A 27,378-nucleotide genomic window follows, 5' to 3' on the forward strand; every position below is an offset into this window, starting at 1 on the left:
GATATATTTCAGTTTGTATTTCTGGAACTTAATTTTTTTTCAAAACAACTGAAATTTTTGGAAATGTTATCATATTCTGACAAAATATCAAAGGCTTAAAATTTAAATTTCTTATTTTTATAATACTTTTTTTAATAAAACTGGTCAGGAAAAATTTTCTAAATTGTTTTTATTTTAATAATTAATAAACAATAACACAATTCTCTGTTTTTGTATAAGTTATAAAGATACATGTGAACTTGTCTATTGTAATGTAAAAAAAACATAAATTCAATTTATATTGCACATGATATCATCTATAAATAATACCCTATGGTAAACTTTTTCATCTAAAATTATGTTATGTTAATTGAGTATACAAAACATGGAGAAGTATGAAAGTAGATTAATGACATAGTTTACATTTTCAGAATGTATGGAGATATCAATAAATTGTTAACAAATAATATTGATGTTCAACTTTAAGTAGTATAGGAATGTAAATTTGTTCCTATATTTTTTATATTGAATAACCTTCAAATACAAAATGTTATTCATGGTGCATGATTGGTAATAGGTTCTCATTCAAATGTTCATTTCTTTTTATTTCAATATCAGATCCATAGATATAACAATAAATAAAACTCGAAGTCATTGTGAATGCATACCAACAACGCCAACAATGATTCTAGTTTTAAATTCTAAACAAACATATTTTCCTCCAAACATTTCACACAAGTTCAAATACAACTGAGTAATGCTTTTAATTCAATTTTAAACAAACAAGTATTTGTCATTGTTTTAGGTGATATCACAACAGACAATGAAAAGTTTGATAATGACATGGTGAGAATGAGTATGTTTTTGCTATTTCCGTTCTGGCGTTGTAAGTCCATATTTCTGTTTCATTTTTGTGATTTCCTCCTGTTTCTTTACATCATCTGTCTTCTTGAAAGCCTGGAAAAAAAGATACAATTTGTATATCTATTACTCTATGTGTTATATTTATACACAAGAGTCCACTTGCCTAAAGTGTCACCTGCTTTACTGATCATAATAGCTTTTGTTGTTGAAAGTTTTAATGCAAGTATCACAAAAATATAACATTATCAACTTCTTATATAGGTTTTTATGATGTATGAACCAAAAAAATAGTTTACTTTTATAATTATTTACATGCAAAACATTGTATGCAAAATAAATGAAAGCAAATACCAGAAGAAACTTGTTTTACTGAACTGGCATACTGTAGATTCTTGTGGGTATTAATTTTCATGGATTGAGGAAGTCTTCCATCTTTCTGGATAATTAATTTTGTGGTTTTGTCAAATAGCAATAGCAAATGTGTACTTCGTTGAACATTTAAATTCGTGGTTCACCAGTATCAACAAAATCCATGAAAAAATTGTTATCCCATAAATAATGATATATTCACAGTAATGATTTGAATTGTACATGTACTTACTTTGTTAGCTTGATAATATAACACCACCAAATATCTGTTACAGACATTAAATCCTGACAAATGATCACAGGCGTTCTTAGCATCAAATATATCTTCATACACTACAAATGCTGTTCCTTTTGTATCTGGGGTGTTTCCTCTGTAATTGTTAAAATATATCAAAATTAATCAAAACAAATGAGATGTGATAATACAGGCATGATTGCCAAGGAGGCAACTAGCCACCACTGACCAGTGTCCAAAAGGAGTAAGTTTAAAAATTTTAAGCAATCACAGGTAACATATGTTGGTCAAAACCCATTCCAGTGTTCTCCCCAGGCCGTTTTAGCGCCCCGATTTTCAGCGCTATTTCAATTTCCCGCTGTCCTATTGCACTTACCGCAGCGCTATCCCACTCAACCGCGTCGCTATATTTTTTTTCGCATTTTTTCAAATTTCCTGCTTATTTTACTCTTTGGATCACGTGATTGACTGGTTTACGATTTTTGAATGAATTATTTCCGTTGTATTAAAGTAACTCCGCGGGACCAGTCTAATAAAAATGGCGTCTTTGAAAGATCAAAATAAAAAAAGATTTCGACATTGACATCTATTTTTTCAATTAAAAGAATATATAGAGGCATATATGAATGAAATGAGATGAAATGAATTGACCGCATTTCCCGACAACACTCACAAACTTGTTTTACGAACTTTGAACAAACGATGATTTTAAAAACGATCAAACACCGGGGTTTGTTACAAATTATAATTTACCGGGTTTACTATCCATACAAACCCCGAAAATGAGCAAGTCTTTGAAGTATTAATTATCACCTATTCAAACTTATAATTGTTTAGTCAGAAATTCTACCATTTGAAAACAATGGAGAGGATATGATTAGAAAAACAAACCCAAAGCTGATACGACTTGAGAAATTTCACTTTCTCGATGTTCAGCTTGGATGGGGCCATTTAAATATTATAAAACTTTAAGCTCAGACAAATGAGAAATCTTTATGCTAAAAAAATGTCAATTCCTGTCAAACGTCGTAAGGTAAACTGTACACTGCTACAGTGGGTTACAAAACCAAACAGAAGCTGCCAATGACTTTATTGTTGGTCCTACATGTTCTGCAACATTACCTGTTAGTGCTAAGAAATCTTCACATAGGTAGTCTGGTGTAGACCCATCATGGAAAAAAGACTTCTCCTTCAGTTTTATACACTGATAGTATGAGGATTTAATATATGAATTTACAATGGAGGAAAAAAAAGACTCTTCTTCTATATCATGTGTATCCAGACAAAAACATTAACAAACAAAGGGGTACATTGTAACTATCATGAGCATGATGAGGACATCATTACAAGAGAAAACATCAATAGCATAATATAATAAAAACACATCAAATCAATTACAAACAAAACGCGCACCGCAATAAAGTTACTGAGAATTGTCGAAAATTACGCGCTTACCACAGCGCTATCCAAAAATCCTGGGGAGAACACTGCATTCTATAATCAAGGTTATTTTTTAGATATTTGAAGATGTGGTATGAGTGCAAATGAGACAACTCTCCATCCAAGTCACAATTGTAAAAGAAAAACCATTATACATGTTATAGGTCAAAGTCAAAACTGTTTTATTACTTACACTCTTATTTGTCGTATAGCACCATACTTTCCAAAAATATCATACATTTCTTCAGCTGTTATCTTGTAGGGCAGATTTCTGATATACAGGATCCTGTTAACCTCAGGCGGAAGCCGGACCTGCAATAAATAATCAAAAATATAAACAATTATATAAGCTTTTATTGACATTGTTCGTGTCGCAATCTTTGGTTTGAACATAAATGTAGGTTTTGCGACTGATGTTTGTAGAAAAAGAAGATGTGGTATGATTGCCAATGAGACAACTATCCACAAAAGACCAAAATGACACAGACATTAACAACTATAGGTCCACTGTACGGCCTTCAACAAGAGCAAAGCCCATACTGCATAGTCAGCAATAAAAGACCCCGATAAGACAATGTGAAACAATTCAAAACGAGAAAACTAACGGCCTTATTTATGTAAAAAAATGAACGAAAAACAAATATGTAACACATAAACAAACGACAACCACTGAATTACAGGCTCCTGACTTGGGACAGGCACATACATAAATAATGTGGCGGGGTTAAACATGTTAGCGGGATCCCAACCCTCCCCCTAACCTGGGACAGTGGTTTAACAGTACAAAATAAGAACCAACTATAAAAATCAGCCTTTTTCTGCAATGGTGTTGTCTGTTTAGCCCCTTTTATATCTTTTCTCTCTCATTTTTTAATTCAATTTAAATGAAATTTTGAATTCCCTTAAAATTCAGAAGTCATTTGCAATCTTAATCAGTTAATACTGGCAAATAATGAAATATGAGAAATTCCAAGAAGTTGAAGCACCTATTATCAAGCTAACTACACTTGTTGTTCCAGTTAGACAATGGCATCATGGGCTTTCACTTAACAATTTAGAGATTTAATTTAAATTAAATTTTACAGAACAAATAATGAGAATTTTTTTTAAACCATAACCAGGATAACCCTTGATTCGAAATGGAACTATATAAACTGATCAATGTTAACATTATTGCATTTAACCATTTTATTTTCCTGCATTTGCGCAGAAATGTATTTCTTTCTTCTGGTCTTGTAAGACTTTAAGTAAAATATATATTTATCAGTCATTCATGACATGTATAGAAATGAGCACAATAACACTTTCATTTAAATGATTTAATCATTCTTTATTATGAAAAAAAACAAAACATTTTTTCATATGACCGAAACCATAATAACTGGACAAAGTTCCCTATTACAGTAGAAAATTCAATAAAAAAAATCAAAAAAAAAAAAAAAAAAAATCTGGTAAATTCCCCGAAGTTTTCTTTGTACTAATGAACTCAAAATCGTTAACTTTTTTTGTCACTTTTTTCAATTCCCGCATTTGAGCACAACATAGATAACTACTTCCTTCTTCCAGCTCGTTGTCATGAGACTTTGAGTAGTCTAGTAAAATATAGGAACTCAAGGAACACAATACCAATTTCCTTTTTAATCATTCTTTGTGTTTGATATGAATAAACATTACCTGATGACCGCATTTCTTTGTTTACATTGAACATGACGTCATAACTTAAATAATGTCACCAGTAAAATCCCTAACAACAGAACCAAAATCAGAAACGTTACGGTATTTTCGTTTCTTTTTTAACAGATTTATAGATACAAAAAAAATAATTCATACAGACTTCGTCCCCTTTCACAGGTAATGCCTGCCTCATATTACACATTATTGCTATTTTGTCCGCCATAACTGGATATCACACAGGTTCCCGTAAAATTTTGACGTTGTGGCATCTTATGCTACATATATATAAACATGATAAAGTAGAATCCAAGCAAGTAAATACTAATATTTATTATACAACTCAAACGATCGAACTACATGTATGGTTACAGAATGATTATAATCCTAATAAAAGCCTTATTAAACTATGTGCAGATAATGAACCTGTGTGTGGTAGAAATGATAGATACATAGAAACTGTCACAGTATCAATTATCAGCGGATGTAACTGTTTAAATTAATGTCACTACAGACGTCATAAAAAAAAATATCTAACGCCATAATGGAAAACTGATTGTTGTATGCATCAAAGTTCAAGCGGCCGGGTCAGCCGGGATTAGCGATAAGGTGTATCCCAACATAGCAACACTCAAACACTGATGACCTGACCCAAAACAAAAGCAAGGTTGTTATAGAATTTCTTTACATAACTCATGTAATGGTATAAGATTATCTGACTTAAAATCGACCCAAACACTGTAACAATGGACTGAATGATATGGTATAATTGGTAAACAAATATTGTTGTGTATTGTCAGGAGGACATGTATTTTTGCAAATAGGTTTTGTGTTTTCCCTCATAAAGATCTTGTTAAAATTTGTCTTAAATCATTGTGCCACTAAAAATATACATTAAATGATTTTATAAGGTATTCAAATCAAAGAAGATAATGATATAAACAATTTACATTTCCCCCTTTTCTGCTCAATGCCATTTTTGCTGTTCGAGGTTGAAAAATTTCTTTACGTATCGAGTGCAATTAGGTGATTTAAAACGTTTCAGCAACGTGATGAAATAGTCATTAAACTAGCATAGGAAAAAGAATAATATATGAGTTTGTAATATAACTTAAAAGGTATCATAATTTGTTAATAATACAAAAAGGATCACAATTTCAATAGAATTGTCTTTAATTTTTCTTTTTGTTCTTTTAGTCTAAAGAGTATCTATCGATGTGACGTCACCCGTAATGACAATTTAGCAACTTCCGGCAACACTGTGAATCACACTCAGGTGTAGGAAAGAAATACTGACTGAAAATGTCAACTCCAACCAGTGACACCCCAGACAAATCAGCTGGTAGGCATTAGTTCACAGTCTTTCAACAGTATACGCCCAAATAATGTTCTAAATGTTGAGCCACAAGCCAAAAAAAGAAAAAAACTGCCCGGTCTTCCCTAAACTATAAACAACACGCAAAAAGATTTCAACGTGTACATAAGACGTAGAAATGTACATATATTTTTCCGTGCTCATTATGCACACATATGCCCTCACAATTTAGCTATAGATTGAAGTGAAACATTAAAAAGAGCTTGCAAAAAATGTTAAGAGGTCTATAAAATGAGTAAATCGCTTTTCAAGTCTGAAGCAATTTTCTGATTTAAGCCCTACAATGTATATTAAGTTTCTAAGGGACATTTTAGACTACAGTTTAAATTACTTTCCATAAACTTTACCTGTTTACAAAGGCAGAACTAATCTGTAAACCTGAAGCAGGTACATATGTAAGAATGGAATTTAATAAGAAATAATATGAGGCAGGCATTAGTGATTCGATTACAGATTACTGTCTATTACTGAAAAAAATGTAATCTATACATATTTTCGAACATCCTGGCACTTTAAATTTCTAGGAGGTGAAATTCTTGGGATTTTACCTCAAACTCTATGGGAAAATACAATTTTTAATTCCAATTTAAAACCAAACGGTAAAAGATATCACAAAGATTTTTATAACACATGTCTAATATGATAAGGAGATTTGAAAAAACGATCTCAAATTTAATTTTAATGATTCAACAAAAATTAAATTGAGTTTTAAGTTTAATTTGTGTACCTATATATGGTAAAACCCGAGGATTTGCCACCGCTTCAACTCCAATATTCAAATAGATAAACACAATCTTCAGCTGTGATCCAAGCATGAAATTATGTATTACAGATTATGATTACCCCATCCCTGGGCATTACCTATGAAAGGAGATAATTCTATATGAATTATTTTTTTAATTCAAACATATTTTACTTCAAAAAAGAAAGGGAAATACCGTAACGTTTCGGATTTTGGTTCTGTTAAAGGGATTTTAGTTGTCACATGATAAGTTATGACGTTAATCTCAATGGACAGGGATCTCTATGGCCTGTTTAACGATGGCAGCCCGCCATCATTAAAACTATCCTCCACCATCGTCAAATGATATTCACCATTGTCAAAATTTGTTTTCTTTTTCTAGCAGCCACCATTTTTTTAGCAATAATAATCAATTAACCCTTAGGTTATTTAAGAATTGAATGCTTCTTTTTGTAACTTTATTGGGGTGTAAAAGCGTTGACCGAAGTACATTTTGTATGAAGCGCAGAAGCTTTTACAAGCCTATGAAGTTACAAAAAGAAGCATTCAATACTTCATTTTGTACTTATAATTAACAGTGATCGGGAAGGACGTGCGCCCTGCGCCTATAGCGCATATAGACCAGAAATGGTGCATAGAGTGACTTATGTAAGCGCCCACGTGGCGCACGATATTTTTCACTTCGTTTCGAAACGTTTAAATTTCATGAAAATGGATTAACGATCGTATTCTGTGCCGCCATGTGTGTGTACACAACTGTGTAATGTTCCTCCAATGATAGGAGCACCTATATATTTTTGGGACGTCTCAGGGGTTTTCATATGGTAATAATAGAACCATGCGGTACAACTGATTACCCAAAAAATGTAATTAACCATCATTCATGGTACGATTTTTCATAAACAACTTTAAATTTGTGAAATTTGGCTAGTACAGATGAGATTTATCTCTAATTATAATCTATTAAATTAGTTTAGCTTGCTGTTATTTCGATTAAAAACCCCCTAATTTTTTTTAGGAATATATTTTTTGTCTCCATATTCAATGCCATCATTGGCCATAAAAGGCGCTTAACTGTCCTTGTTACTTTTTGGTCTTTGGCTCGTTTTGACATTTTGTAAACATGCCTTCAACGAATTGTTGTTTTGTTCTATCATTTAATGATACTCTCTACTGTTATTTGTTGTCATTGTGATGAAGTAATAATAATACAAGAAGTGCAGAGGATATGCCAGAAACGTCCTCTAATCATTGCTAAGTACGGAACGTTGAAATAAGTATGGTATCGACGAAGACCCAAATTTAATGTAAAAAAATCATGAACATGAACAAGACAACAGTAAATATTGTCTGGTTTGGAAGAACTTATTTTATATTCTTTGAAATTGAAATTACAAAATCACAGCAACAATATCCATGATATTATTTAGAATCAGTAAGGTAAGTACAAAAAATGTACCACCAATTCTTTGGCGAAATATACACCATTAATTTTTTTTCACTGTAGTCAATTCAAATCATGCAAATGGCCCACTCATTTGACAACATGGCCCATATTTTTTTTAAATGGCCCATTGAATTTATTTTTGAGGGGCCCTGGGCCCATAGAGAAAAATCCTTCCAGATCACTGAATAACATTTTTTAGCCAGGATCATGAAAAACGATTGTTATCAAGTTTTTATTTAATTCACCTGTGCACTTTATTGTGGGACCTCGTGTCATTGTGAATGATAAATTTGTAATGTAATGTTCATACACATGATTAGATGGGAAATTTTATTTTGAGGAAGATTGAAAGTGAAGGGAGGGTTATTCAATGTATTACAAAAGTTATAAGAATGAGGTAAAATTCTAGGAAGTTTTGGGTGTCTTATTATTATTGAAAATATGCTGCACAGCCCTATATTTTGACCATTGAAAAATGGTAGTGCATTTGACATGTTTGAGCTTTCCATTCTACATTGTTCTATGATGAATTAAAAAAAAAAAAAAAACATCACAGGAAAACTGTTACAATTTTGCCTTTAAGGAGTTCATTTTGAATGTACATGTATGGGAAATTGCATTACCATATATATATTTACAGAAATACAACCTCTAGTGTCATGTATCACCTTAATTTATTAGAGGAAGTGTAATTTGTGCATTTTTGTTAATGATAATTCTTTTTGCTAATCAGATATTTAAATTTATTTGAAATCATATATATATAAATAATAAAAAATATAACACAATTGTCCATACCTTCTTCATTGGAACAAATTACAACATTGAAACAAAAATTACATAGTTTAGATACATTATGTTATTTTACTACTTTGACATTCATTGTATGCCATGTATGCCTCTCAGATACACATTTAAGGATATAATGGAGAATGTCATTCTCATTTATCATGTATGCTGTCTTCATCAAAAAAGGAATGAAAATCTGAAAAGGGTTTTATCCACCTCCATTTTAACTGTCTATCAGGAAACCATGTAACCTGTTATCTAAAAGTTTTGACCACCTTTAACAAATTTTGAGGTCTCGAATAGACAGAAAAAATATTACAGTCATTACTTACATGACTTATGTTTTAATTCTATATTCATTTTTTAAGGAGTTGATGACATCTTAGTCACATAACAAAATTTTGTCTGAGAAGATTGAAAATGAACTTTCAGCCAATCAGAATGCAGATTACATCACAATTTGACACAAATCATATTATTCTAATATGAATTGAGATAAATATACACAATGATTCATGAAACTGAAAGTAAATTAATAATAAAACAGATCTAAAAACAGGGGATGTAGTAAGTCCGTTTAAAATGGTCCGAGAACACAATTATTTCGTAGTGCATTTCTTTTAGAACATAAATGAAAATAAAAAAAATCCCACCTGCGCTTTCTCAAAGAAACTTTTACAGTGTGTTGTACTACTTTTGGGACAAATTATATCAAAATTATAGAAAACTTCATCGGCTCTAACTCAAAATATGGACAATTTTATGTTTAGGGCGTCTTGAAATCTTTTAACAGCTTCCGAAGTGCTAATTTTCAACCTTTTTCAGCTGGACCAAATCACTACTTTCCTTTAAAATTCTGGACCCAAATTTTTTTACAGTGTAATTTCATCCCCCTACTTGCAATTTGAGGCATTAAACATGGAGAAATAAATTTGGAAGGGGTATAAAAATTAATGGCAAGTAACCCACTGTCAACACTAGGGACTATATTTGTGAACAACGAATATCAAGGGACGACAATTGTGGTCTCGGACCAAATTCCTCGAGTTTGTGAATCAATTTGTAAATATGATAATGGTAATTATTATAATATTATTTATAAAAAAGTGACTTGTCCAAAATTCATGTTATAGATCAAACAAATAATGGCCATTTATCTGGTTTAAATGTCCAGTAAATAAAAGATCTATCATCTGATCAAATATTTAATGTACCGACAAAACTATGAAAACAAATTCTAGTATCTGTGTTGCCATCATCATTTTAATATTGTATACACTAATTTTGTCCTGAAATTTCACGGTCATAACAGAAATCTAAAAGTTCTGTTTGAATCAACAAATGTTGGAAAACATTGTGTTTACTGAGTTTGTGTTTAGGAATGCACAATTTTCATGAAACCAATTTACAGTGGCGCATCCAGAATTTTTCATAAGTGGAGGCTCACTGACTGCCTAAGAGGGGGCCCACCGCTTCTATCATGCTTCAGTGATTCCCTATGTTTTCAACCATTTTTTTCCCAGAGGCCTGATTTATAAGCCCTTCCAGAAACTACTTGTCTTATGGCTGACCTTTATTTATATATTGACCTATATTTTTCCTATAGTAGCAATAATTATTCTCACATTTTTAGTCTGTACATAATTATTCTCACATTTTTGGTCTGTACATAATTATTCTCACAATTTCGGTCTGTACATAATTATTCTCACATTTTTGGTCTGTACATAATTATTCTCACATTTTTGGTCTGTACATAATTATTCTCACAATTTCGGTCTGTACATAATTATTCTCACATTTTTGGTCTGTACATAATTATTCTCACATTTTTGGTCTGTACTTAATTATTCTCACATTTTTGGTCTGTACATAATTATTCTCACAATTTCGGTCTGTACATAATTATTCTCACATTTTTGGTTTGTACATAATTATTCTCACATTTTTGGTCTGTACATAATTATTCTCACATTTTTGGTCTGCACATAATTATTCTCACATTTTTGGTCTGTACATAATTATTCTCACATTTTTGGTCTGTACATAATTATTCTCACATTTTTGGTCTGTACATAATTATTCTCACATTTTTGGTTTGTACATAATTATTCTCACATTTTTGGTCTGTAAATAATTATTCTCACATTTTTGGTTTGTAATGTTGAAAAAGCAATAGTCATGATAGTAAGAGATTTTACTATATAACAATGCTGTAGTATTGCTTCCCAATATATCAATGTTTATATTTTTAGCAGTAAACAATCTCTCTTAGGAAATTTTATTATCAAGAAATTTAGATGCAACAATGTGCTTAAATTGAAACCATGCCCCCAGTCTGCACGGTTAGCCACTAGTCCGATGCCCCAGACTAGTAAAATTTCATTCGGACTAGTAAGTATAAATTTGCAAAACTTTGTTTGGACCAATAAGAAAAATGTCGGAATATTGGTCTTCGGACAAGTAGTTGAAAAAGTTTTTGGTGCAGACTGTGCCCCTACAACTCATTTTACATTAATGCATAACCAGTATCACCCTTTTATGTAAAATTTATCAATTAATTAATTTAAAAATTTTAATTTAATATTTAATATTGGACAATGGTCATGTTGGTATAAATTGAAAAAGTGCTTTTACTGCATTGTACTATCTCTATTTAAATTTGGAGAAGCAATTTTTCTAAATTTTCTAAAAATAGACTTAAAAGATTTTCACTTTTCAAGTTTAATTTCTTACCTGGAGTGAACACATAAACATCATGAACATGTGATTGATAAAAAACAATATGGAAAAATTGAAATAAATTAAAAAGTCTGGCATGGAAAGTGTTTAATGCAACCATCAATGAAGAGTAGGGTGGCATGAAAACCAAAGAATTCATCATATCATACCTTTAATTAATTGATATGGCATTTGATTTGGTATTTGTCTATTTTTACCTGTAAATTTGATTGACGAATAGAACATGTAATGATATAATAAGATCGTAAGGAAGATGACAAATTCATGACGTCATTGATTTTGTCTGACAGTGTCCACGTTGATGAATGAAATTCTACCTGTCGTCTGCCTGTGATGTGATTTTATAGATTTTTATCATATGGAAATTCTATTATTGAAATTGTTATGATTGTAAATTCAAGTGGAAAACTGTGAGATGGAATTTTTGTAGAAAGTTTTTTTCATGAGAAGATTGGAATTATGAAGTGTGTTAATTGCCATTCTTGATCTATAATTGGATTTGATCAAATTGATTTCTTGTAGATCCATACGGTTTCTGATTTTCGTAGTGTGGCACCAACCTTCCAGTACAAGAGCTAAAGTTTTTTTTATTCTCAAGTGACTAATAACTTTATGGAAAATATAATTCTATAAAAATCAATCAAAGGAAAGAAGGAATAAAAGGCAACAATGGAAAATTTTACGTAATCATAAATTTGGATGAATGATTTCTATATCTGTTCTAAGTAGTATCACTTTGCCGAAATTTTTGAATTTTATCTAATCTCTCATGTGACTAGGAGATGATTGAAATATTAATTATGTTCGTGTGTATATTACCTAGATAAAACATTGGTCAGGTGTTATTGTTGACCTTAGGGTGACAAGTGAACACGTTTGTGTACATATTGCATGGTAGAAATCTTTTTTAACTCAGAAAAAATAAACTCTGAGAGTCAAAAAAAATTGATCTAATGTTATGGTTTTGAAAGATACAAAATTAGGCCTAGGCTACCAAGAATTTTGACAGACACAAATAAATGTCCAGTCAGTAACATGTGACAGATTTTATAAGACACCTTAACTGAACTTTATGATATATATATATATGACAGTTGAATAATAAAAGTTTGGGAGTGCAATTGCTAACTTGAACTTGTGACCAGGTTGAAAAGTATTACTTGTGAAACCTGTTATATAATCTATTGCACTGATTAACTGATAACTGATAATGATTTTGTCACCGTTTGATCCTGTTACGATAACATTGTGTTTACTTTCTATTTATGCATTGATTAATTAGGAAGATTTATTTACCAAGTCCACGTCAACATAAGTTTGACTTAAAAACTTGTGATGTAATATAAGTAAAAAGGCAAATAATAAACAAATAGATTTTAAGGATGTAAAAAATATTTGTAATTCGAAATGGAAAGAGATTGAAAAATTTACTTCTGAATTGTATTATTGTAGTGGATTATATGGAAATTCATAAATATACATTAAATACATAAAATTTCGCATGAGAGGATAAATCTTGATAGTTCAACTATACTTAGACATTATTATTATGGAAAGTTATCCAAATCCTGAAGATTTGGAATATGAGCCAAAAATCAGTGAATCTACAAACTATTTAAAATTTCTGAAACTGACCCATGATGGTCACCATTCTGAAGATGAAGGACATTATGATTCAGAAGGGTACTATGAGGACGATATTGTTGGGGATATAGTTAGAACAGAATCTGATCAAAACTTTCTATATTCAGATCTGCCAGAAGTAGGTAAGGATGCACTGCAGATATTCTCCCCTTAAGTTTGAATGATACTTGAATGGAATGAACGGCAGATTATGATAATAATAAAAATAAAAATAATAAAGATTATTCTTTATTTAAAGAGGGTGACACAGTTACCTATAACACTAATCTTCCCTGAACATGCTGAAGCCCTTGTGAAATACAATGAAATATATATATATATATATGAAAATCAATTACAAAATAATAAAATAAAAACACACATAAGAAAATAACATGGAGTTGTCTCCCCTTTCAGAATGTGTTTCATACAATTTATAGCTCACTTGACCATTAGTGAAAGTACAAAGTATAGGTGTTTTTTTTTGGTCATAATCTGAAAAAAATAAATAAAAAAATATGTGTAGACTTTCCATGGTAGAGTGGTACTTAGATGAAACTTGCAACTTTCTTCCTCTTGATTTAATGATACATGTTAAACTATTTGACTAGGAATAGCAGGTGCATGTGATTCTTTTTGTTTTGCAAGGTTCTGTTATCAAGGGAATAAAGATTACACCAGATTTGGTGGTGGTAAATTTGTTTCTGAGTTTCTCTAATGATATACACATTCTATCTTTATCTGCAATGATCTGCTTACAGATATATGTTCTTTCTATATACAACATGTACAATGAACTGATATAAGGTTTTCAGTTTTGATCAGTTTTTTTCATGACAACAAATATCACATGTTGAGTATAATAAAAAGTATATACAGTTGTGCAAAATAAGGACCAGTAAGAATAAGAGAAACTGTACTTCTCTGTTCCTGACTCAGATTTTTCAATAAATTTGTTTTTGTCTTTTCAGATGAACATTTGTATGACAGTAGTTTGAATTCACCCTCATATGAAACTGTTGATACAGGATCAGAGCCTCCCATACCAGTTATTGTGGAAACTCCAGAAGAAAGAGCAGAGAGACTGAAACTTCTGCAGGATGAGTTAGAAAAAGTAAACATATTTGGAATACTGTAAATTCAGAAATTATTGAGATGTTTTTATTAAATTGCAAAATGCAACAGGGTTATAATCGCAATAATTTAAACTTGCAATTTGAAATTTTTCAAATGAATTAAACATATTTTTTCTCAGTATCACAAAATTTCAAATCACATTTTAGTCTAAAATGACAAAATCACAATAATAAATGCAAGCAATAATTTCTGAATTTTACAGTAATCTAAAGAAAAAAATTTGACATTTATTTGTGGAAATAATTATCTAACTTTTTTACCCCTGTCTTTGATAATAGGGGGCATCAGATAAAGCTTTCTGGTCTGTGGATCTGTCTAGAATATGTTAAAGTATGAAGTTAGATAGTAGACCATTTAACAGTGTTCACATCAATGTAAATTCATAGAAATAAGAAGATGTGGTATGAGTGCCAATAAGACATCTAAGTCACAATGTGTAAAAAGTATACAATTATAGGTCAAAATACCACTTTCATGTTCTTTTTGATTTGAACTTTTAAATTATATCAACATATACCAAATAATTTAGGGTTTTGACTCAGATTTTGCTATCCAACATGCAAACACCAAAGTTTAAGAAGGGCTAGGTGTCCATTTGGACCTATATATAATCTTGTTTTATTAAAGGTTTTATGGTCTCTTGTGGAGAGTTGTCTATTTGGTATTAAATCAATCCAAATCTTCTTTTTTTCAATATTTAAAAGTGTTGAATGTTAAGATTGCAATAATTAAAAAAAACATGATTTAAGTTATTCATGTTATAGTAAGAAATGTGCTTGGATCCTAAATAAATATTGTTTTTATAAAAATTATTACATACAAAAATATTCTTATGATTGAAGCATTGTTAAACTGATAGAGGAATTACTAAATTAATTACTATTTAAGAATTAATGTCTCCTCATTCATGTCATTTGTTACCTATTTTATTTCATGAGTTTAAAGTTTATATGTATTTATATGCAATATTTAAAAAAATCTTTTGAAAGAGAGAGAAATATATATTTCTATTTATTAAAGGTTGAAGAAGAAATTGTCACATTGAGACAAGTTTTAGGGGCCAAAGTAAGAAGAGCTGCTGAAATTAAACGACAAATGGGTATAACACCATTTCAAGAATTTAAACAGGATCTCCAGCATGGGTTTAAATCTATTCAAGATTCAGATGCGTAAGTAGCATTGACTGATGGAATTTTAAGATTAGCAATCATTGTATTGGAATAGATAAAAAAATCATTCTACATGGGTATATTCAATTTTCTGCAAAGATCTTTTTGTAAAAAAAAAGACATCCTTGGGCCTACTTTAATTAATATATTGATTTTTCCCCCAATCCTGACCCTGCCAAGCCAGGTGTGGTTAGGTAGGTAGGGAAATAATTTTATTTTTTTCCAAAAGCTGGAACAATATCTGTCAATCTGGCAAGTCTGCAAATCGGAAATGAATAAAATAATATTTAACTTAGTTTTGACAATAAAATTTTATGAGTCGCACTGTTTTTATACAAACAATATTTTATTTTAGGCCTTGTTTACAAACATTGACAAAAGCATACATGCATTTTGAGTAGATTAGTAGCATATGCACTCTAAACAGTAAAACTTTGCTGTTACAGGTCTAACATTCATTTTGGGGGAAATTTTGTATTTATTCTATTGGCCCGTAGAAGAAATTCAAAGAGTCCTGATAGAAATTTATAAACCCTTCACTGGTGGGCATGTGGCCAAGCTGAAAACTAGCATATTTTAATTGATTTAGGACCCTCATTGAATCTCTTATATTTTGTATCCAAACTTTTGTAGTACATGTATACCCAAGAGACACTGCTAGTGCCACATGAAAAGTCATCATCATTTTTTCTTTTTTATATTTTTTTTTAAAGTTACACTTGCAGCTTCTTTGTTCAGAGATGTTTCTCTTTATAATTTTTATTTTCATTGTAAAAACTACATGTAAATTTATAAAACTTTTTAGAATATAAGATTTGATATATTTCATTATTTATTTCTGGGTCTGAATTTATGCTAGCCAACAGAAAAATATCGTGATAAAAAATTTAAAGAATTTGATTAATAAGTCAGTTTGGCAGATGACCTTGCGACCTGAAGTCTTGTTTAAAAATATCTGGGACCTGAGTTCTTTAAACATTTTGAATCCTTACTTAAATTTTCTTAAAAGTTTCCTGGTGACCTGAGGCAATTTTAAAAATGTCCTCAGGGAGTATGCAGACCTAACAGGAGCCCCAACATCGCTTACTGCTTATAATTTTTTTTGAAAGTCCTAATGCTTACAATCAGTAGCTTTTAAAAGTTTTGTAGTATTCAACTTATTTTATTATTATTTCTTGCAATATTGTTTTGAATTTAAACTGAGTGCATGATAATGTATGAATGTTGTGATTATTGTGATATTTAAACTTAAAGTTTTTCAATTAGAATCTGTATGAAATCTCAAAGAAGATATTTTTAGACTGTAGACATTCTTAATTGACTTTAGACCTTTCTGACCTTTTGGACAAGATTGTTCAATTAAAGTAACTGTAAAAAAAAATCTTCTTTCTTCTAATTAAACACATATCTATCCTACAGCACTTCAGTGCTTTGATTATTTTTATGTTGTAATTAGGATGCAGAAAACAAATGAGAGATTAACTCACATAAAAGAAAGAATTACTTCTACATCAGCGTGAGTCTCTTTGTTTTGTGTGTTTGGGATTTTGTAACCTGATACATTGAATATTTTCATAAATGAAAATTTGCTTTTTTTTTTAAAAAATATAAGACCTTGAATTTAAAATTTTAAAGTGCAATATTGGCTAGCTTCACATATAAAGTAGGCAAAGTTTATGAAAATTGGTCACAAAATTATTTTTGGCCCTCACATTTATTTTATATTCTGTATGTAAAAAATTTACAAAAAATTTTGAACCATGGTTAATATGTCATTATATTTTTGTTCTATCATGTTAACTTTTGTGTTTGTCTAACCTTCGAACATGATTGAATTTTGATAATATCATTGTAAAGATATAGTAATTAAAAAATGGCTACAGTCTAAAATTATTTTCTTAGTGAAAATGTAATGTCTCAGGTTACAAGAAATTTGCACGTTTTCATGAAGGACTCATCATTTTAAGCTATGCAAGTCCACACAGTTTGGAAAAAACTTACTATATATATATATATTATATATACCTTTAAAATTTGTCAATGAAGTTTGACAGTCGCAACAAAATAATTAAAAATTAAAAACCTTCTTTTCTCTTCATTATTTGTAAAGGAATTATGATATTAATTTGTCTCAAGAACTAAAATATGGATGCATCAATGGTTGAATTGGCTACTTCTGAAATGATGAGTCTGGACTTGATTTTCATGAAACCAAAATTCAAAGCTTATGGAGATTTGTAGTAAAATGCTAACAACACAGCGTCTCTTAAAACCAAATATGAAATTTTATACTGATAAATTAAGAATTTTTAATGTTTCTAATTGTTAAGATTGAGATATAACATTTGAAAAGAATATCATGCATATATATAGCTTGACAAATATTAAAATGCAGCATTCAAACAAAGTTTAATTTGTATTTTAAGGAATTAATGTTAATTGATAATTAACTGTAGTATTTCTATGAATGAATAATCCACCTTGTACAGTTCACAAGTGGATAAAGTTAAAATCACTCTCACTGGCTAACACTGTGAAAATGTGAATGCTGGCAATTGCAGATTCTATATATAGAACACTCTCGTAATTTTTCAACCCTGTCACATAAATAGAGATAATATAGAGTCAATCAGATGCTTTCAATATGCCACCATTCACTAAAAATCACCACAACAAGTGATTTTTCACTAAAATCCATCACTAAAAATCACCATTATGAGTGAATTTTAACTGAATTCCTTTATCTTGGTTTCAAAAGACTGAGTAGTTCAAATTGCTATAGAAGCTTAAATTACTAACAATGAGTTGTAGTGACTTTTTTGAGGTAACTGAGTGCATTTCTTTATCATTTCTTAAAGCATTACCTTTAAGGTGGTACATTACTCTACAGGGGGATAACTCTCTAAAAATCAACTGAATGTTTTAATCATATTCTAATGTTAAGGAAATATTTAGCTTTTCAATGATCTAAATTAGAGTTTGTCAACTGCTTGAAATCCAATGAAATTTTCTGATAAAGTGATTGGTTCAATTTTTTTGAAATTTTTATATTTTTGTCAAGGGTCAAAGTAAAATTTTGTCAAAATTTTAGGAAAATTAAACGAGCCAAACTAATTTCAGTCTAGGTGTTTTGTACCACTGTAACTATTTAAATTATCTACCGGTAATAAGAATTTTTTTTTCACAGTAATAAAAAAAAAAAAATCTTAAAAAAAGTTTGGTTGATAACTTGATACTAAAATTATATATTAGATATGTAATCAGAATAATTTTAAACATTTGAAAGGCACAGACTCCTATTGATAATTTCCCCCTTTTAGGCTGCTTTGTTTGCATTGTGTGCCTTGCTGTGACAATTATTTTGAGTAACAAATATACATTGGTAGTTCAGATATAATGGCAACAAAAATTGATTGGTTTTGAAAAAAACAGGATACTAGTGTCAGCTAGTCAAATACAAATTTGAACCTTTTCTTAACATAAGAGAACTAATCTTTGTACTGGCAAATAAACTGTGAGGAAAATAAACCACAATTTGAGTGTTATCAGGTTAATGGTCAATGTTTACGGGTCTGAATGCTTTTTTTTTTGAAAAATGTTTTTATCACCTAAAATTTGTTTCTATCATTCATAATTTTTTGAAAAAATCAAAATAAAAAAGTCTTGGTTTTTTTTGCAAATTTGCCATCTGAACAACCTTTTGGACACCATTCCAGCCTTTTTTCTTCCAAAGAAAAACAGAGAAAAAAGACAGCAATGGTGCAGGCTTTAGTATTGATTATATCTTTCAGGTATCAAAAAACAAATGAAAAAATTCATGACATAAATGATAAGATCACTCATTCCACAGCGTAAGTATTTACATGTTGGCATGTGTGTTTAGCATGTAACCTCAATTACTAACTTGACAAGGATTTTTCTTTGGTCATTTTTACTTTGTTATGGAATTGCAGAAATTTTTTGGCTTTACTGTGGATTTATTTTAATTACCGGTAGTTGGGTATCATGACTTTTTAAGGCATTCATGGATATAGTTTAAATAAGCCATAAATTTAGACTTAGCAAAACTACGATTTCAAATATCCACAAAGACACAACTTTCATCAATCCACCAACACGACAAATGTATGAATAAATCCACAGTATTATTTATTTTAGAGTTTTGCAGCTGAAAAATCCCCAAAGCCAAATCAATTTCAGAAATTTGAATGTTATCATATGACACGGTTCCAAAATTTTTATTTTCATTATTCATGTTATTGCTTAATGTTTTTTTCATTGCAAGTTCTTTATTTACAAAGTTATGAGAATTAGGGCATCAAAATTTCATTCATTTTATACTTTAAAATCATCCTAAGAAAAATCTCTTTTCTTCATGTTGTTTGTATAATCATTTGCATTTTAAATATAACCAGTATTGAGCACCAACACTTTCCCATTTCCTATCATTGATATATTTAACATGTATTTTAATATTTCCTAAAAATTATAACAATCTGTTGTCCATTGTATATAGATATTGTAAATCCAGAAAACAAATGTCATTTTTGTTGCACAAAACGGTTATTGTAATAAAGGGTTTCCATAATTCTCATATCACAGCTTTGAGATGAGAGCAGGCATTATCAGTTACAACACAATGTCTGAGGTGAAGTTATCAGTGACATCACAATATGTGAGGAGAAGTTATCAAGCTTTCTTTTGATAAGCTTAAAACTGTCTAAGGGAGGGGTAATATCCCAGCAATAGGACGTTAAACAGATAATCATGTTTTGTTCATAAAGATATTGTAAAATATCACCCACAAGACACAATGTGTAGCTTTTAGCTCATTAGATGCACTCAATTGCAAAAAAGGTTCACATGGTGGGTTGCAGCTGAAAACCTTATAATCCATATATTTAATAATCAAGCGACTTAGCCTATTGGCCAGCTGAATGAAGAGACGGCAGGGTCAGTAAAATATATCTTAAAAGATATTAACAGGCCATGTAGATACTAGAATTCTTTTAATAAAAGCAGATTTCTAGTCTAGTATTCCTTAATGTTCATACTTGATTGCTACACATAAAAGTAAGCAGGAGTTCTATTAAACTATGTTTCTGAATTTACCAATGTTCTTAAAAATGAGAACTAGTTTTTGCCTTCTAATTCAATATTTGCTTAAATAATCAAACTTACATTGTTTGTGCTTTTCACCTAGTTTGAGATTAGGACATAACACTATAAATTAGTTCTTTTATTCATGTTTATAGTTTCACATATTTTCGCTATTTATCATGTGGATTGTCATGATTGTATATATTTTATCTGAATTTTATTTTCACTACTATTTCTGTGGTATTATCACCTTTCATTTGCAAACAAGCTTTTGCTGTTTAAAACCACTGAAATGCTTATTTGAACTCCAGCCTTATTTGGACAATTACTGAGCTTCAATCACTTGTGTATAAAAATTAAAACTGGTTTCCTCATATTTTCATCTCTCAATTTGTAGCTTTACTTTCCATTATCTATAATAAAACTAATAAAAAGAGTTTGCAGTGCATTTGAATATAAAAATTGTCTCCCAGTTAAAACCTTTTTGGAAAAGCTGTCAAAATCTTAAACTTGTGTAGTGAGATAGGTACTGTACATATTAGGATCTGAATTTGGGTTAACAGAATACAGGTCAGAATAAAATAAACTAGAGGCTCTAAAGAGCCTGTGTCGCTCACCTTGGTCTATGTGAATATTAAAGGAATCAGATGGATTCATGACAAAATTGAGTTTTGGTGATGGTGATGTGTTTGTACATCTTACTTTACTGAACATTCTTGCTGCTTACAATTATCTCTATCTATAAAGAACTTGGCCCAGTAGTTTCAGTTGAAAATGTTAGTAAAAATTTACAAATTTTATGAAAATTGTTAAAAATTGACTATAAAGGACAATACCTCCTTAGGGGGTCAATTGACCATTTTGGTCATGTTGACTTATCTTTAGGTCTTACTTTGCTGTACATTATTGCTGTTTACAGTTTATCTCTATCTATAATAATATTCAAGATAATAACAAAAAACGGCAAAATTTCCTTAAAATTACCAATTCAGGGACAGCAACCCAACAACCAGTTGTCCAATCCATCTGAAAATTTCAGGGCAGATAGATCTTGACCTGATAAACAATTTAATCCCATCAGATTTGCTCTAAATGCTTTGGTTTTTGAGTTATAAGCCAAAAAATGCATTTTACCCCTATATTCTATTTTTAGCCATGGCAGCCATCTTGGTCGGTTGGCTGGGTCACGCCACACATTTTTTTAACTAGATACCCCAATGATGATTGTGGCCAAGTATGGTTAAATTTGGCCCAGTAGTTTCAGAGGAGAAGATTTTTGTAAAAGATTACTAAGATTTACGAAAAATGGTTAAAAATTGACTATAAAGGGCAATAACTCCTAAAGTGGTCAACTGACCATTTTGGTCATGTTGACTTATTTGTAAATCTTACTTTGCTGAACATTATTGTTGTATACAGTTTATCTCTATCTATAATAATATTCAAGATAATAACCAAAAACAGCAAAATTTCCTTAAAATTACCAATTCAGGGGCAGCAACCTAACAACGGGTTGTCCGATTCATCTGAAAATTTCAGGGCAGATAGATCCAGACCTGATAAACAATTTAACCCCATGTCAGATTTGCTCTAAATGCTTTGGTTTTTGAGTTATAAGCCAAAAACTGCATTTTACCCCTATGTTCTATTTTTAGCCATGGCGGCCATCTTGGTCGGTTGGCTGGGTCACGCCACACATTTTTTAAACTAGATACCCCAATAATGATTGTGGCCAAGTTTGGTTAAATTTGGCCCAGTAGTTTCAGAGGAGAAGATTTTTGTAAAAGTTAACGACGACGGACGACGACGACGACGACGACGACGACGGACGACGGACGACGGACGACGGACGCCAAGTGATGAGAAAAGCTCACTTGGCCCTTCGGGCCAGGTGAGCTAAAAAGGGGGAAAATGTTAAAAAAAAAAAAAAGAATTTTAAAATGTCTGATGCATTCTGGGTAATATTCCTAACACATTCACTGGAATGTTGTTATTGGTTAAGGATATATATCCTAAATAATGGAAATGTAATTTAAGTTTCTCATTTTTATGTACCATTAACAATAAATTTACCAACAATACTTGAGTAAGTACAAGAAAAGAAATGGTTATCAATTATTTTCACTTTAGTACATGTCATATATGTTAGTGTATCGTTCCTTTTGGAATAAATACACTCGTGAAAAATCTGTGTTGTGTTTTCTTTAGCGTATCATTTGCCACAGTATAAGCACACTAGTGTGAAGAAAAAATATGTTAGTGCATGTCATGAACAGGGTGTTTTACATGTCCTGATGAAACTATGCTTACATATACATACCTGCATACTTCATACATACATGTATGTAACAACTATTTTGTTTTAATATTCTATGGTTTTGATTACTGCCTTCTTTCTTATTTAGTCTCTAGTGGAGAGTTGTCTGGGTACACAACTCCTCATTTCTATATTAAATTCTTGAACACTTGTTATGGAGAACAGGTCTCATTATCAATTATACTTTGAAAGCTATGATAGATTATATAGAAATGTATGGTTTATTTTGTAGATACCAAAAGACATCATCTGCAGTTAAAACAGCATCAGAAAAGACATCTGCTGCTTTCTCTACTGTAGGTTCTACTGTATCAAGGAAACTTAGTGATGTTAGGTAAATATGTTTACTCTTGTACTAACTACTGTCGAACCTGTATAAAAATGATCATGCAGGAATTCAATCTAAGTTGAACCCCTCTCATGCCTCCCTTAAAAACATAAAAGAAAATGATTACAGTAAAATTATATAGCGTAATTATGTGTCAAAATATCATCCACTACTTCAAACATTATATTGTAGATTTGGAACTGGATGATCTGCGGAACAATCTGGAAGATTATTTTTCCCATAAAAAAAAACAAAACAGTTTTTCAGATGATTTTATCTCAAAAATAGGCACAGACTGTATTTTCCAAAACTTTGATAAAATATTAGAAATGTCTTTAAAAAAACGAGAATTTCAGCCTGTAACATGCTTTAGAAGTCTATATGAGCAAGATATGCTGGTTTTCCAAAAGTTTTAAATTAACTGTGTTATGTCTTTATATTTTAGAAATTCAACAGCTTTTAAATCAATGGAAGAGAAAGTTGGAGGTGCAGTAGCAAATGTTAAAGTAAGAATATATCTATATAAGTTCGTGTAAAAGAGCTTTAACATAGTACTAATTTCCATCTGTTTGAAATTTGCCCAAATAATCAATCAAGGTTCTGTTAACTGTAAAGATTCAATTTTCCACTTGATTAATCAAAGATTTAAGTGTTCTGATGATGCAATTTTTTTTAAAACAAAATAATGGGTAAAAAATCTGATGGAACATGGTACTGTGTAAGAAACCACTTGTAAAAGAATACTTTATTTTTTCAGGAATATTGGATGAAGCATAACATGCATAATTAAGGATCATTAGGCTTGTTATAATTAGATGGATCACAAATTAATATTATATTTGTTTTCTGATCTTTTAAGGAGGACCAATAAAGAGTATGAAAATTTGGGCCTAATGAGCAGTTAATTGTTCTAGGTTTTAATTTACCATAGCTGTTACAAAAAATAAGGTACACCGTACAAATTTCCAAATTATTTATATCTGTACATAGTCTTCGTTCTCAAATTATGTAGTTATATTCAGTATAGTTATCAACTTCAAAATATAGGCATTAGATTCCTTTTAATCCAATACTTAAAAAAATATATAACAAATTAAAAAAACAAAATCATGCAAGCAAGCTAAAATTAGAGAAAGCTTCATTAAAGTAAGCACAGCACAAATATGGCAAACAAAGTTATGCATGCAAACATCAGCAATAAAAACTTCTTAAAAATGAATTATTTTTGTTCAGAAATCACGATCAATCGATAGTTTTAGAGGACGTTTGGTGAGTGGTGTGCACTTTATTGTTAAGATTACAGGAGATTGCAAAGCTTCATCAATGTTCATTTACTGCAGAGCTGCTTTAATGTTCATTTACTGCAGAGCTGCATTAATATTCATTTTCTGCAGAGCTACAATGATGTTCATTTAATGCAGCGCTACATTAAATTCATTTTGTGCAGAGCTACTTTTATTTTTTATTTACTTCAGAGCTATTTAAATGTTATTTGTAACGGTTAAGTTTTTTGCTTAGATCCATTTATTTGCTTTTTCATTATTAAAAATGGTAATGTTAAAATAGTTAAAATATTGAATTCTAACTTTAATTTTTCTGTGTTGTTCTATGATTTGATAAAATATTTTGTCTGAAATATTTTCATTATAAATGATTACAGCATCTCCCATGATCAGAAACTAAAGGTTTACATTGGATAAAAAAAAAACACCAAAAAAACGATTGATAATTTTTTGAGTTACAGAAAGTGATAGCAGTTTCATACATTTCATTTGGGCTTTTTTTGTTTATAATGCCTAGAAAATTTTTGTTCCAATGTAAACTTTTTGTAACTGTTGTTGTTTGGCAATGGATGGCAGAGATAAAGAGGTTTACATATTTACTTTTCAGTACACCCATAATGTAAATATATCAATGTTGTCTGTGTAATTTTATTATTTTGTAGTCACCTATTTTGATTTATAGATTTTTATACGAAATTGTTTTAGATTTATATAATTGATTTCTGTAACCTGTAACCCACATCTAGATCTCTTTTTATTCATATCCGTAAATTTGTATTTAGTGAAATTTTTCATTTTATTTGATTTTCTGAACTTTGAATTGTTTATCTTAACAATAAGTTTATCAACAAAACATTTCTGATAAAATCATATGCTACCTTTTGCCTGCATTTCTGTAGTAAAAATAAATTGCATAAAATGCATTTTCTGTTAAAAGTATATTACAAAGTATATTACAAATGAATAGTGTACGACAGATTTAGTTTAAACTGTCCCATTCTAGAACTTACAAATTCTACTGTTTTGTCTCATGTAAGACTATCTTGTTTGGAGACGTTTGAAAGAATTAGGCATATTACTTTATTCACACATTTCCAAATACAACATCGCATCTGTAAATAGTGGAGATGGAGTCAAATGAGTAAATGGGCCCTGATATGATAATTAAATAAATATATATATCATGTATATAAAGATATAAGAATATGTGGTATGAGTGCTAATGAGACAATTATCTCTCCATCCAAGTCACAATTTGTAAAAGTAAACCATTATAGGTCAAAGTTAGATCTTCAATACGGAGCATTGACTCACACTGAACAGCAAGCTTTAAAGGCCCAAAAAATGACAAGTGTAAAACCATTCAAACAGAAAAACCAACCTTCACCCTTACCTGAAACAATGGTGTAACATAGATATAGAAATTTGTGGTGTGAGTGCCAATGAGACAACTCTCCATCCAAATAACAATTTAAAAAAAGTAAACCATTATAGGTCAATGTACGGCCTTCAACACGGAGCCTTGGCTCACACCAAACAACAAGCTATAAAGGGCCCCAAAATTACTAGTATAAAACCATTCAAATGGGAAAACCGTTGGTCTAATCTATATAAAATAAAAAAACGAGAAACACATATAAATTACATAAACAAACGACAACTACTGTACATCAGATTCCAATGTTTATTTTATTTTACAGGCCAAAGTAGGTGGAAGCAAATCAGAGAACAATTTTGAAGATGCATTAATTGAAGAAACCAAGGGAGCGAACTCTGAGTCAGCAGAATCCAAGCCTGCAGATGAAAAAATTCCATTGTAATTTATTACCAGTTGTGAAAAATAGTTATGACAAATGTGGATTGAGATATGATCATGTAAAAGTGAAAAAGGGTCAATTAATTATTAGTATATAGTAAATTTTAACTTTTATTAATATAATAATTCTGTATATTTTGCTATATATGTTATGTCCTTCAATATAAGTAATTTTAACTGGTAACTTTTTTGTAGACTCCCAGTTTATGAAAATTAATTTACAAGCTCTCTCAATGCAAGGTAAAGGATTTACTGTACAGGCAACTTTCAATATCATGCAATTTCCCATACAATTTCCATGTGACATTGCTTATGTTATTATGTAACAGTAAGAAATGATTGTTCAATGAAATCAGTTCGTGATTCAAGTCCTTATGGTTTCAACTATATGCTGTGAATGTATTTCAGCGGTAGAAAAAAGATCAGATAAAAAATCTTGTAAAATACAGTTTGGAAATTTGTTATTTTCAAAATAAATATCTCACATTTGATATAACTTATTATTATAACATGTGTCCTAGTCAATATTTTTAAAGTTATTTTTCTAACTGGGATATTAATTTTAGTCTTTTGTTTGGGCATTCACTAATATGAATTTAATCAACCCATATATATGTAAATCATCTAGTTTTGTAGGTAAGTTTATATTTATACTTAAAGTTGAAATGGTAACAGAATTTTATATATACCTTAACATTCCAGTTTCGTCATCTCTAAATATATAGTCCATAACAAGTGGAATTTCTAAAAAATTGTTAAATTTTGGGTAAGTTTTTGAATGAAAAATAAGGTTTTCAGAATTATTATAACTGAAATTTTATCATGTTTATGTAAAATTAATTTCTTGAAGACAAAATAAAAAAAAGTTGAATTTTTTTTTGCTAGAAAGATCAATTTATGTCATTATTCAATAGATCTCTTGGCCAGGCGCTTAGATTCACTTTCCAGAAAA

At 30.2% G+C, this 27,378-nt stretch overlaps 2 protein-coding genes across 7 annotated transcripts; one reads left to right on the top strand and one right to left on the bottom strand.

The window, feature by feature from the left end:
* Nucleotides 1-724: 724 nt before the first annotated feature.
* LOC143053396 (splicing factor 3B subunit 6-like) lies at nt 725-5,613 on the bottom strand. The gene is made up of 4 exons (XM_076226191.1): nt 5,509-5,613; nt 3,081-3,199; nt 1,445-1,583; nt 725-936 (listed from the first exon to the last, which is right to left on the bottom strand). Exons 1-4 carry the CDS (start codon nt 5,533-5,535, stop codon nt 847-849), a joined length of 375 nt encoding a protein of 124 aa, XP_076082306.1. The 5' UTR covers nt 5,536-5,613; the 3' UTR covers nt 725-846.
* Nucleotides 5,614-5,759: 146 nt separating this feature from the next.
* LOC143053398 (uncharacterized) lies at nt 5,760-27,378 on the top strand. Of its 6 annotated transcripts, none has more exons than XM_076226200.1 (8): nt 5,760-5,900; nt 14,248-14,390; nt 15,434-15,582; nt 17,039-17,098; nt 19,374-19,433; nt 23,232-23,333; nt 23,773-23,833; nt 26,311-27,378. In XM_076226200.1, the coding sequence occupies exons 1-8, from the start codon at nt 5,861-5,863 to the stop codon at nt 26,428-26,430; spliced, it is 735 nt and encodes a 244-aa protein (XP_076082315.1). In that variant the 5' UTR covers nt 5,760-5,860; the 3' UTR covers nt 26,431-27,378. The 6 variants fall into 6 exon arrangements, with proteins under 6 accessions (XP_076082315.1, XP_076082316.1, XP_076082310.1 ...); XM_076226195.1 differs by lacking the exon at nt 5,760-5,900 and adding an exon at nt 13,143-13,419; XM_076226201.1 differs by lacking the exon at nt 17,039-17,098.

The sequence above is a fragment of the Mytilus galloprovincialis genome, chromosome 12 (genome assembly GCF_965363235.1).
Source record: "Mytilus galloprovincialis chromosome 12, xbMytGall1.hap1.1, whole genome shotgun sequence".
In the NCBI taxonomy this organism is placed as follows: Eukaryota; Metazoa; Mollusca; class Bivalvia; order Mytilida; family Mytilidae; genus Mytilus; species Mytilus galloprovincialis.

Bases quoted from the DNA above. Each gene is read 5' to 3' on its own strand.
- LOC143053396 (XM_076226191.1), bottom strand. From the start codon at position 5,535: ATGGCATTGAGCAGAAAAGGGGGAAAT. The intron at 3,200-5,508 runs GTAAATTGTTTA...TATTTATTGCAG, and splicing joins TGAGCAGAAAAGGGGGAAAT to GTCCGGCTTCCGCCTGAGGT. The intron at 1,584-3,080 runs GTAAGTAATAAA...TAACAATTACAG, and splicing joins GCTATACGACAAATAAGAGT to AGGAAACACCCCAGATACAA.
- LOC143053398 (XM_076226195.1), top strand. From the start codon at position 13,203: ATGGAAAGTTATCCAAATCCTGAAGATTTGGAATATGAGCCAAAAATC. The intron at 14,391-15,433 runs GTAAACATATTT...TATTTATTAAAG, and splicing joins TGCAGGATGAGTTAGAAAAA to GTTGAAGAAGAAATTGTCAC. The intron at 23,834-26,310 runs GTAAGAATATAT...TTTATTTTACAG, and splicing joins GTGCAGTAGCAAATGTTAAA to GCCAAAGTAGGTGGAAGCAA.